Raw genomic sequence first — 11,975 nt, forward strand, 5'->3', positions numbered from 1 at the left:
TTGAAATGTATGTAACAGGGAGAAGGAGGCGTGGCAGACCCCACAAAGTGTATATATTCTTGGTCAGGGTGACGAGCTGAGTTGATTTGGCCCTGTCCGTCTGTCTGTTCGTCTGTCCGTCTGTCTGTTCGTCTGTCCGTCTGTCTGTTCGTCTGTCCGTCTGTGCGTATGTATGAACGCGTCGATTTCAGAAGATATACGAGCTAGAGACTTCAAATTTCTTTTTAAAATGTCCGTAATTACAGAGCGGATATCAAGTTTATCATTAAAAATCGATAGCTCATCCCGATCGATAAAAAACCTTATCGAAAACCAGTCTCCAAATTTTTAACGTATGCTTATACGCAATTTATATAATTTCGGTTTTTGTTAAAATTTACCCCCCCACCTCTAAATTCACCCCCTCACCCTCACTTTTGTAAAAAGCGTATTTCAAATACTAGAGACTTGTGCTTTGGCAATTACACGCATATTTAGAAGCATAGTTAGAATCATAATCTGAAAGTTTCATGAAGATCGTACGTCTACAAAAAAAGTTATTAAACAATTAAGTTCTCATAGTAAGCGCATACTGCAGCCCATGCGTGTTTATGCGTGTGTGCTTGTGTGTGTATGTGTTTGTGTATGTGTGTGCATGTGGGTGTGTATGTGTGTGCGTGTATGCGTTTGTGTGTGTATGCGTGTGTGTGTGTATATGTGTCTGTATGCGTGTGTGTGTATGTATGCCTGTGTGTGCGTTCGTGTGTGTGTGTGTGTGTGTGTGTGTGCGCGTGTGTGTGTGTGTGTGTGTGTGTGTGCGTGTTTCTTGTGTAAGCTGAAAGACGCGAACAATTATTGAAATATCTATTGCTCCAAGGGTTCAGGGGATCTCGTAGTCGAGCAGTCTCGACTAGAGCTTTCTTACTTGTTTATTTTTGACTAGGCTATTCGACTGCTGTGCGATTTCGAATGCCACGGAAATTTTTGTCGAATACATATTGAAGTCTTTTTTTTTTTTTTCATTTTAGCATTCCTAATCACATAAGTGCACATACTTAAAGCACCAGCTCATTCGGTTAGGTGATATTCTGGTCGGGCACCCCAGACTCGAGTTATATTAATTGTTCTTATTTGATAATATCCAATTTCGGTAGTGCGCCACATTGGTATAAACTCCTGGATAGTCCTTTCTAGCACATCCGATGCCCCATGAGACAATACCAACTAGTTTTCCATCTTTAACCAATGGGCCGCCAGAATCTCCTTGACAAGCATCTTTATTATTGTCCGAAGTACAGATCATGCCGCTTGTAATTCGTCTCTTTTTCTTAGCATATCCGGATGCGCTGCAGGACTGGCGACTAATAATTTTCAAATTTGCATGTAGCAAAACAGGTGAACGAATTGTACTGCTGTCTTTCGTAGCGCCCCAACCTGAAACAGACACACGATCTCCTTCCTGTGGTGCTTTACTTGCCAGATGAATTGATTTTGTGAAGTGATCAAGTTTAAGTTTCGCTCTCAAATGCAAAATGGCGACGTCGTTTTCATAAGTAGCGGCATTGAACATCGGATGCTCCGTTACTTTTTTTACTTGAACGACCTGTCCTCCACTGTTCCAATGATTGGATCCTGCCCGAATTCGAAATTCTTCGACACTAAACATTTGCGTGCAATGTGCCGCAGTTACAATTACAGAAGGGCTCAAAATAGAGCCGCCACAAACATGAATCCTATCCACTTGTAATGAAACCTGCCAGGGTGCTTTTTTTATAGAAATGATCTTTCCTCTCACAATGCGTAAACGAGCAGAGCGGGACGCAGCCATCTTAATCGCACTAAGGAGTTGTAGGCTGATAATTAAGCTCCAGTTGACAATCATATTGTTATCGGAATTGTAGTGTGTCTTTCGTAGACACTTTTTATAGACTTCTTGGATTGAATCTTCAAAATAGTATATATTGACTTCAAGAATCTCTTGTTGTACATTAGGTATGGTACTTTACATTATCAGCATATCTGATTAAAATTCTACAGCTTGAATTAAGATTCCACGCACAATAAGATAAAGCTGTACAATGTATTGAGATCACGAAATATTGTAGAATGAATATTCACAGTGGACAGTTGCGATAGTTTCCTAGGTCAGGGTGCATCCATTGTGTTAAGATTAAATATGTGGTGAGTCTCTACTCTTTGATTAAAATGAAAATTGCTAACAATTAATCTGGCAAAATTTGACAGACATACATATCTCTATACTGGTAATGAAATTTGACAGAAAAATCTGTGCTGCATCATTCAGTTTTATAAAAATTGGGTCAAGTTCGAGAATTTTTATACCCTGAACCCATTGAAAATGGGAAATAAGGGTATAATGGTTTTGTTAAAAGTATGTAACAGGCAGAGGGGGGCGTGTCAGACCCCACAAAGTATATATATTCTTGATCAGGGCGACAGCTGAGTCGATAAAGCCCTGTCCGTCTGTCCGTCCGTCCGTATGAACGCCTAGATCTCAGAAGATATAAGAACTAGAGACTAGAGAAATTTCGCAAGCATACTCGTGTGTACCATACGCAGCACAAGTTTATCAAATTTTTTTCGATGACTTATCCGATAGCTTTTTTATCGTGAATAATCGAACATTTTATTTTTATTTTTTTTCAGTCTAATTTAAACACCTTTAGACCTGGAGACGTCAGATTTACTGTGTATATATTTAATAAATACAACGGTTTTATAACTTAAAGATTTTGGAGACCACGCCTTAAGTGCACTGCAACCCAAGCACAGTCGCTGCTAACTGTGCAGTTGTGATTTTTTATATGTGTATAAAAGAAGTGAATTTCTTTGCATGGTTCAGGGTATCTCCTAGGTCCTCACGCGGATATCGAGTTTGTTTATGAAAATCGATAACTCAACTACATACTGCTGCTCGGTGATATATGATGATCAAAATCTAGTGGGGGATTCTTATTAATTGTAGATGAATACAAAAGATACTTTCATATAAATTGATTGATATAGTTTTTACACTTTCCTTTTCGATTCTGTTAATATCCAATTCCGGTAGAATGCCACATCGGTATAAACTCCTGGAAAGTCCTTTCTAGCACATCCCACGCCCCATGAAACAATACCAACTAGTTTTCCATCTCCAATCAACGGGCCGCCAGAGTCCCCTTGACATGCATCTTTATTATTGCCGGCAGCACATATCACGCCCGTTCTTATTTTTGTTCCTTGTTTAGCGTGTCCCGAGTTCTGGCAAGACTGGCGACTTATAATTTTCACATACACATATTGCAAATCCCGTGAACGATTAAAACTGTTCTCTCTCGTAAAACCCCAGCCTGAAACAGACACACGATCTCCTTTCTGTGGTGCTTTACTTGCCAGCTGAATCGAATTTGTGGTCAGACCAAATTTAAGTTTCGTACTTAAATGCAAAATTGCGACGTCGTTTTGAAAAGTAGCGACATTGTACTTCGGATGCTCAGTAATTTTTTTTATTTGAGCGACCTGCCCTCCACGTTTCCAATTATTGGATCCAGCCCGAATTTGTGAATGCTTGCGTCTAAGCGGCCTCGCACAATGTGCTGCAGTTACAATTATAGAAGGGCTCAAAATAGAGCCGCCACAAATATGAATCCTATCCACTTGTAATGAAACCTGCCAGGGTGCTTTCACTATAGAAAGGACCTTTCCTCCCACAATGCGCAGATTTCCTCTTTGGGACGCAGCAACCTCAACTGCAGTAAGGAGTTGTAGGCTGATAATTAAGCTCCAGTTGACAATCATATTGTTATCCGACTTGTGTTGTGTCTTTCCTAGACACTTTTTATGGACTTCTTGGATTGAATTTAGAAAATAGTATACATTGGTCTCAATCATCTCTTGTTTTTATAGATTAGGTAAGGTACCTTACATTATCAGCATAGCCGATTACATTTTTACGGTTTTATTTAAGATTCCACACAGAATACAATACAGCATGAAAGTTCATACAAAATATAATGGATATTCACAGTGCGAGATTCCGATAGTTGTAATAGTTTCGCCTTGGTCATAAATATGTGGTAAACCATTGCTTCTTGGTTGCTCTTCAAAAGAAATGTCCTAATAATAAATCAATAAAAAATTGAAAAGCAAAACTCTATTGTGGTAAAAAGCTCCATTGAAATTACAATGGAAATTTAATAGAAAAGTCTCTAACAATACTTCATCGTTCTGTTTTACACAAATTTGTTCAAATGGAGACCTGATTACTGGAATTATACAAATTCAGTAAGTATAAGATGCTAAAATCGATGCGGCTAGATTACGAGATCCCGTGGACCCTACAAAGAACTTATGCTTTAATAAGTCTCTAGTATTTGAAATACGTTTATTAAATATAAATTTTCTCTAACTCTTATAGGTTCTGAAATCGACTCGTTCAAGCAGACGAATAGACGGACAGATAGACAGACAGGCATGGTAATATCGACTCAACTAGCTATTATCAGCAATATACATATTTGTATAATCTTTATGTGCCATATATTTTCTCAAAAAATTATACATTACATTCCAATTTTCAATGGGTTCAGAGAATTAAATCGAAACAAAGTCAATGAAACTGAACTGAAACTGTGCCCGAGACTATATCACAATATTTTGACAAAAGCAAATATTTATCAACTTGATGCTCGTTGGCCTTTGCATGCGATTATGGGGGAGACACACTCATTCACACATTTGGAATAGGAGTACTGGGGAGGCAGGGTCTTAGAGGTGTCTAAAGTGCAGGGTGAATGCAGAGCTAGAAAGTCAAAGTCAAAGTTGTTTGTTTGCAGCCGTTTTTGCTCTCTCTCACACCCAGACATGTGAGCATATTGATTTACGAAGGCAGCTAAATTTTGATGCTTTCTGGTTTAGAAAAGGCAAAACAATTAACGAGCATTGGAGTTAAGTTATTTATCTATTGAGATAAGTAACATACTGAGAGGTCATTCAACATATTTGAAAATGTAGTTAAGCACAAATGATTTATTGCACAATTGAATTGAATAAAGAAAGAGGAGAATACAATTCTCAAAGTGCATACATCAATATTTGAATTTGTGTAGAGAATTTGACATTTTTCTTGGCCTAACTAGATTGGGATTGCTGCTGCTGCTGTTGCTGTATTTCACACCGAGATCGAGTGAAGCGCAAGGCCCACGCTTGGACGAGTGTGCAAAAACCCAATAACCCAAAGCTCAAGGTGACAAAGATGAAGACGACGACGACGAGGACGACGTTGAGGAGGTTAAGGATGAAAATGTTGTGCCAAAGGGATGCAAGGCACTGTCGGCCATTTGTTCAGTCATTCAGTCAGTCAGTCAGTCAGTGCGTCAGAGGTAGCTTGTGTGTGTGCTTCTGGTTGTTTGTTTGCCCTTGTTGCTGTTGCCTTATTATATTTCTGAGGCACGAGTCGCATGTGGCACAAAGCGCTCTGTGGCAGCCTTTTCATTGTTAGACAATGAGAAGAGTCTGGGCAAATGAAAGGTTAGGCTGGGTGCCTTCGGATCTCCACAACATGCTATTCATTTTTGATATAGTTACTTGTTTGCCAAGCCCTTTGGCGGCATGAGTGCATAAGTCCAGGTTCTTGTTGCAACACTTTAACATCCTTTTATTTTTATTTTCATTTTTATACTCTTACCATTTGCAAAAAGGATTCAGTGTCCAACGACTTGTTCAAATGTACACAGACAACAGGCCGAATATTCTTTTTGGGAACTATGTGAGTGATGTATGTTCTGAAAGAACTAGAGACAGGAAATTTTCCACGTGTTTATATATATATTATATATTTATTGTTTTAAAAAAGTTTGTGCCAAATAATCAGATCATTCAAAAGCGTTGCCGAACTTCAGATATTAAATATCTCTGTCTCAGTTTATGGTATAATGATTTGATGGTTAATATTAAGTATGGGACTATATATATATATATATATATATATATATATAACTATAACTATAACTATATATATTACTATATATTAAGGGTATCACCAAATCGGACACTGTCTATCAGAGTTTTCTCACTTATTTTTTTCGTTTGCTCTATTTTTTGTGCATTTCGTTTTTTTTTCCATGTGGAGGTCACATTGTGCTCACATGCCCCCATGCAGTTGAATAAATTTGTACAATGTCACGGCAATTATGTAAAACAGCGCCATTAGTGCAAAGATTTTCACCTCGAGCGATTTTCCTGTGACGAAACGGTGCGGCTGGACAGCAGCAGTCAGGAACTAAACACGGTAGCGGGGCAGTAGGTACTCTTGACTGAATGACTGACTGAGTGACTAGCTGGCTGACATGGCTGCATTTGCTCAAATTTATGAGGCATGATGTTGCATGCAAGGACAATGCAAATGTGTGAGTGCACGTGTGCATGTGTGCGTGTGCGCGTTTGTTTGTATATGTTGATGATGTTGCCAGAGCTGTTGAAGCTGTGTTGCCGGTGAATTATTTATGCCAGGCTTGACATTTACTTAGGCAACGTTGTCGCCCGCCCATGCAACGGAATTTACTGTTGCATATTTTTAGTGCATACTTTTGGGCGCATTTACTATTTATTAATTGCACTAGTGTCGCAAATTGTTTCGACACCATCGTTTCGCCTGGTATATAGAATAGTATATGGTCTGTATTCCAGTTAGTTAGTATCTGTATCGGATTTTCATGAGCGTTAAGAGCAGCTTTTGCGTCTGCTGCAATGCTTGAATTTCATTTTAAATATTCATAATTCAATTTTGACTTGGTTTTTCGTAGAAGTTTCGTGGCCAGTCAACGTTTTCAGCTTTCCTTGTTGTTGTTATTATTATTTCGAAGTTGTTGCAACTTGTGTTGTATTGCTCTTGGTTTACGTTATTAATGAGCAAGTGAAAATGCATGCCTCGCAGCCAAACGGAGACGGCAGCGCCATAGAAATGGAGAAGCCGTTAAGTACTAGCCGAGAGTCAGCTTAATAGATATATTTAGTAAACCGCATACGGACAACAAGATGAGCTACAGCCGTGGAATTAATAATATATTTGATTAACGATTTCGTTTCAAGGCAGTTGCAATACTTAATGCGCCGAAATACATTAAACATCTATGTAACTGAAGTGAAAGTTGAGTATAACTATATGTACTACTGAAGGTATACAATAATAAAGATTTAAATGGATTTTATAGAAACTGTGAATCATTCTAGGAACTAGAATTAATTAGCGGAAATGCTAAACAATCAAAGAAGATTGCTTAAACATATATTTAGATCTTAGAATCCAACAACTTCATTGGCGGCGATAGGGTTATGAGGCCTTAGGGGCTGCAAGTTCTTTATAATTAAATTATTATTTTTAAAGTTTGACCTGAAGAAGACGAGTTTGTGTGTTTGTAGGTGCTACAAGACTAAACCATAGATAGCCTGCGGCTGCTAGGAGCTAGGGGTCGGGAGTCTGGTTTACGGATAGTCCAGTCAGATAGTCTGGAGCAAGCCGCCGGCTGGGAAGCAGCAACATCATCAACAGCGGCAGCGCATTTCTTGAATGCAATGAAAACAAAGCAAAGTAATAATTTCAAAAGTTCTGACGGTGCCTTCGCTATCCGCTATCTTCTATGACTCTCTCGCCCGCTGCTCCAATGCCACGCTGTTGCACTTTTTCTTTGGGCGGCTGTGATGCACTTAAATATGTACACTCTGTATTTTTAATATGGCCGCGTAGCCATTACTTTGTGCTAAATAAAGAGCGCAAAAATATGGCAAATTAAAAGGCCGGCTGGAGCGAAAAATTTAAATAATACTTTGCCCAACACACAACAAGAAAAGGAGAGGATAAAACTTAAGACGAAATGATTTTGTCGTTTGGCAAAGCGAACTTTGATTTTTCTCAAAGCAGCTGAATTATATGTTATGTGAGTAGAGCACAGCAGGAGCAGGAGCAGGAACAGCAGCTAAGCTTAGAGGAGCTGGAGCTGCGCCGTAAGCCTTTAGCTGTCAGACGGGCCAGCAAATAATAATAATAATACGAAGTGAGCATAATGCATGGCTCAGATTCCTTTACAGATTTTGCTTGACAAAAGACTCCTGCAAAGCCGCGGGGGTATCTAAATAAATAGCTCAGCGTTTTACATTTCTGCTCAACGGCTCAGAGAAGTTTGTCTAACTTGCTGCTAAGTAAGCAGCTGTATCTTTGTATCTATGTACCTTCGTATCTGCGTATCTGTATCTAGGAGCAGGCATGCTAGTTGACTACCTGCAGCACTCTGGCTGAGTCTGCGGCTACGGCTGCTTGGGGGATTTATGTTGTGAAAAGTGAAACATAAGCACACTGGATTGCACCGACTTTGCCGAGCTAACAACAAGCGCACAAAAAGAGATGTGAACGAAATTTATATACACTCATATCTAGCCGTAGAGGTACTCGCAGCAGCGACACGTGCCATTTCATGAGGCAGCAGCATAAACGTTTCCCCTCTAATCCCTGCCCCCTTTTGGCAGATAGAAGATAACGGATGGCAGATAGCTGGCAAATATGTGAAGTTGAAATGAGTTCAAAAATGTTTATATCCGTTGCAATTGCCGGCAGGGAGCGCGCACGGATCATAAATCGCAAAAAATGCGCTGGAAAATATTGCGGAAAGTGCGCAAAAATAAGTAAGAAATCGACAATAAGCGCAGGAAATAAGCTGAGCACTTGCACATAAATAAAACCATGTATACCACATATAAATACGCACATGCACATGCATACATATTATATGCATATACTAAATAAATTACATAGAGTTATAGTTAATACTGCGGGCTGCTGGGGAGGGGAGGCCTGCGGCTCATCCAGTGCAGCTGGCCACTCGTTTGATTCATCTGTTTAAACATGTATCAACTAGATTTTTAATTGACTTCAAAATTAGTTTTGCTTCGCATGAAACACAAATACAAAAAAACATCACCTGCGAGGGGCAGAGCAAAGAAAAACCAAAGGTGAGCAGGTAGAGCTGCTCCACTAGTTTTCGTTTAGCTAGTGACTAAGCTCTTATTATAAATATATTTTGTATTCAAAATTTTGAATTACGAATGTAGTGTCTTGATTTACCAAATTTAAAGCTGTTATATTATATATATATAAAAAAAAAACCATTTGGTTATTTTTATGATATTTATTGTCTAATGAAATCTTTAATATTATAATGTATAGAATATACCACTGCATAATCGTTAACTAATTTTAAGTTGACAGCTAAAGTACTTGTATTTGCTATATAAATAGATGAGCAGAATGTTGGCTTATAATTGTTTATTTATTTCATATAATAATATTTCAGCATCATTTAATATAATTGCAGAAATTCAGCTTTACGCGATATATCAGAAGTCCTTCGATCCACCCGTGTGCTAAAGAATCGTGCACACCTAAATGCACAACAAATGTAATGAAAATACAGCTAAACGCAACTACAAATAACATTTAAAGTTTTTCTGTTGTGTGCCATGGTCAGCAGGATAGTGAGTCGGTCGGGAGTCTGAGTGGAGCTCGGTGCGGGGCAAGGTTTTGGGGGTCCGCCACAAAGTCAGCGAATTGGAAAAATTGTGTTGCCATTTGTCTGAGCTCTGCAATGCCCCAGTGCTCCGCCCATTTGTTGAACATTGCGCACAGTTATGAAAGTTTCATTTGGATATTTTGTGATAACGGTTCGCACATAATTACAAGCTTGAGGTGCCAGACGTTGTGGATCAACCCTATGTGTATGGCTCTGACTTTTGGGGCGCATTACTTTGATAACTACAAATTTAAAAAGCAAAGCTCAAGTAGCATAGACTCATTATACTCTTTTTCGAAAAAGTAATGAGTATATTGGTTTTGTCCAATGTCCGTCTTCCTGTCCGCCCGTCCGTCTGTCCGTATGAACCCAGTTTATTTTGGCGCTATTGAAGCTAGAGACTTGAAATTTGGAGCCCATACTCGTGTAAATCTCCGATTTATAAAGTGTTAAAGTTTTCCCGATCAGCCCTCTGCGGGGAAAACTAAACTTAGCTACTAAATTGATGGGATGTGAATGAGTATTCTGCAGTTGGTAACGCCCGACTGCAACGTTCTTACTTGTTTTGAATTCGACATTGTGGTCGCTGCTTCTGATCAATGTATTTTATTGTTTTTAATCCAATTAAAGCTAACCTGTTTATTATACTCTCTGTGTATATTTATTTTATATGGGGGCACGTTCAAGACTATTTACTCTGGATTAACAGTTCATCGTAAATGTCTTCAATAAATTGAATCGCATATTTCTATTCATTGACTCAGTTTTGCGAATTCGACTAGCGATTGGAGAGCTAAAGACCTTATATCCATCCTCATACATACGGATATGTACCCAATCATTACTCAGGTTGAGCTGTAATATGGGCAAAGCCACTCAACTACAACTACAATTGGGTTCCATTCAAAGTAGTCTTTGCTCGGATCAACAAAATCATTTGTGCTTGTGTGCAAGTCGTTCCATATCATACATATGTTGATAAATCCTATCATGTACTTAAATGTCGCTGTCAAGCTGTTATGTACAACATTTTTTAAAGAGATGCTAGTTATTAGTGAAAACTAAATATTGTATAAATTAATTCTACATAGATATTGTAAGTTGAAAAACCTAAAGACATTTCTCAATCGAGAACCTTGGCCTCGTGTTTGATACTTGCTTTGTTTTTAGTAGATGTTCCATCTATGTGTGGCTACGCTATGGGAACTTATCTGTTCAATAGTTCATTTTCTAAACGAACTTACAATCAAATTAATCGGATAGTGTAATTTATGTATGTATATTTTCTTTTTAGTATTTGAAAAATGTTTTGGTGAGACTAATGAGAAGGGCGAGTTATACAACATATGCATGATTTGGGTACTCATTATTCATTCATACACAGTCAATTGAATGTTTTAGTCTTTCATGGTATTAAAACTACCTTTATATAATTAATTTCATGTTCGAATATATGGAAATGTCATCAGTTCTTGACAGGAAGATAAACGCATACTGCGTGTGGCTAGTTTCTTGATTTTGTGACACGATTTTGTGTTGCCCGCAATATATCAAGTAAGCCATAATATCAAGTAAGCCACATACTGTGGAAAATTAGGCTTCTATAAGAGGATGTATGAGTCAAAGATATTTTGTTCGCTCTGAATGCTTCGTAAATGTATCCTGATTAAATTCAATAAAAAGCGCAGGTCAAATTAGAACAAAATTACTTTTTAAGATTTCTCCCCTTCTGCATAAATAACACACTTCTTAGGCCCTAAATACATTAACTTTAAAATCAATTTTCATTTATGGGCGATTCTCATTGCACTGAGCTGATGATAAACTCACAGAGAACCATATATTTGTTTCATGGAACAAGAAACGGCTAGGGGGAAAAAAGGATAGAAACGAAAACCTTTAGCTCCATTTTCGTTAATTTTTTGCTAGCACATTTTTTTTTTTTTAAATGTTAGAACATCGTAGACGGCAATGCATTTTGGCCAACCCTTTTGGCCAGTTGGCCCATTTCAGCAGCAAAGTGTGTGTATTAGTGTGTGTGTTTGTGTATTGCAGCTCTATACAGGGCAATGGTCCAAGTGGCAAACGGTAGCTGCAGCAGCTCCGGCCATGGCAACAGCAGCAGGAGCAGCGGTAGCAAGAAATGCGGTTACAGTGTCCAAAGGCCGTTCTGGAATGCCATAAATAACGTTGTCGGCAAAGCGAGTCGAAAGTCCGAGGCGGGCCGCCAGAGTTCGTTTGGGCGCTGGCTGCCACGGGATGCGGCGCATAAAATCCTCATACTGTTGCACTGACTGCTGCAATGTGCAACGGATAGCGGCACGTTGCGTTACGTTTTTGGCTCTAAATTAAATTTTTGCCAACGCCAAAGAAGCTGCAAAATTTTTGTGCTGCGCATTGCACTGATGCGGCGGAAGCGAAGAGCCATTAGCA

At 38.8% G+C, this 11,975-nt stretch overlaps 2 protein-coding genes across 2 annotated transcripts; both read right to left on the reverse strand.

The window, feature by feature from the left end:
* Positions 1-850: 850 nt before the first annotated feature.
* On the reverse strand, positions 851-2,257 carry LOC149268879 (trypsin beta-like). The gene is made up of 2 exons (XM_089469942.1): positions 1,986-2,257; positions 851-1,923 (listed from the first exon to the last, which is right to left on the reverse strand). Exon 2 carries the CDS (start codon positions 1,859-1,861, stop codon positions 1,097-1,099), a length of 765 nt encoding a protein of 254 aa, XP_089326068.1. The 5' UTR covers positions 1,862-1,923; positions 1,986-2,257; the 3' UTR covers positions 851-1,096.
* Positions 2,258-2,667: 410 nt separating this feature from the next.
* On the reverse strand, positions 2,668-3,861 carry LOC108617655 (trypsin beta-like). Its single transcript, XM_018013501.2, has one exon. It carries the CDS (start codon positions 3,778-3,780, stop codon positions 3,010-3,012), a length of 771 nt encoding a protein of 256 aa, XP_017868990.2. The 5' UTR covers positions 3,781-3,861; the 3' UTR covers positions 2,668-3,009.
* Positions 3,862-11,975: the final 8,114 nt, after the last annotated feature.

Source organism: Drosophila arizonae, chromosome 5 (genome assembly GCF_054131065.1).
Source record: "Drosophila arizonae isolate 15081-1271.41 chromosome 5, UAZ_ARI_1.0, whole genome shotgun sequence".
NCBI classification, from domain to species: domain Eukaryota; kingdom Metazoa; phylum Arthropoda; class Insecta; order Diptera; family Drosophilidae; genus Drosophila; species Drosophila arizonae.

Excerpts from the sequence above, each read along its gene's own strand:
- LOC149268879 (XM_089469942.1), bottom strand. The coding sequence starts at position 1,861 with ATGATTGTCAACTGGAGCTTAATTATCAGCCTACAACTCCTTAGTGCG.
- LOC108617655 (XM_018013501.2), bottom strand. The coding sequence starts at position 3,780 with ATGATTGTCAACTGGAGCTTAATTATCAGCCTACAACTCCTTACTGCA.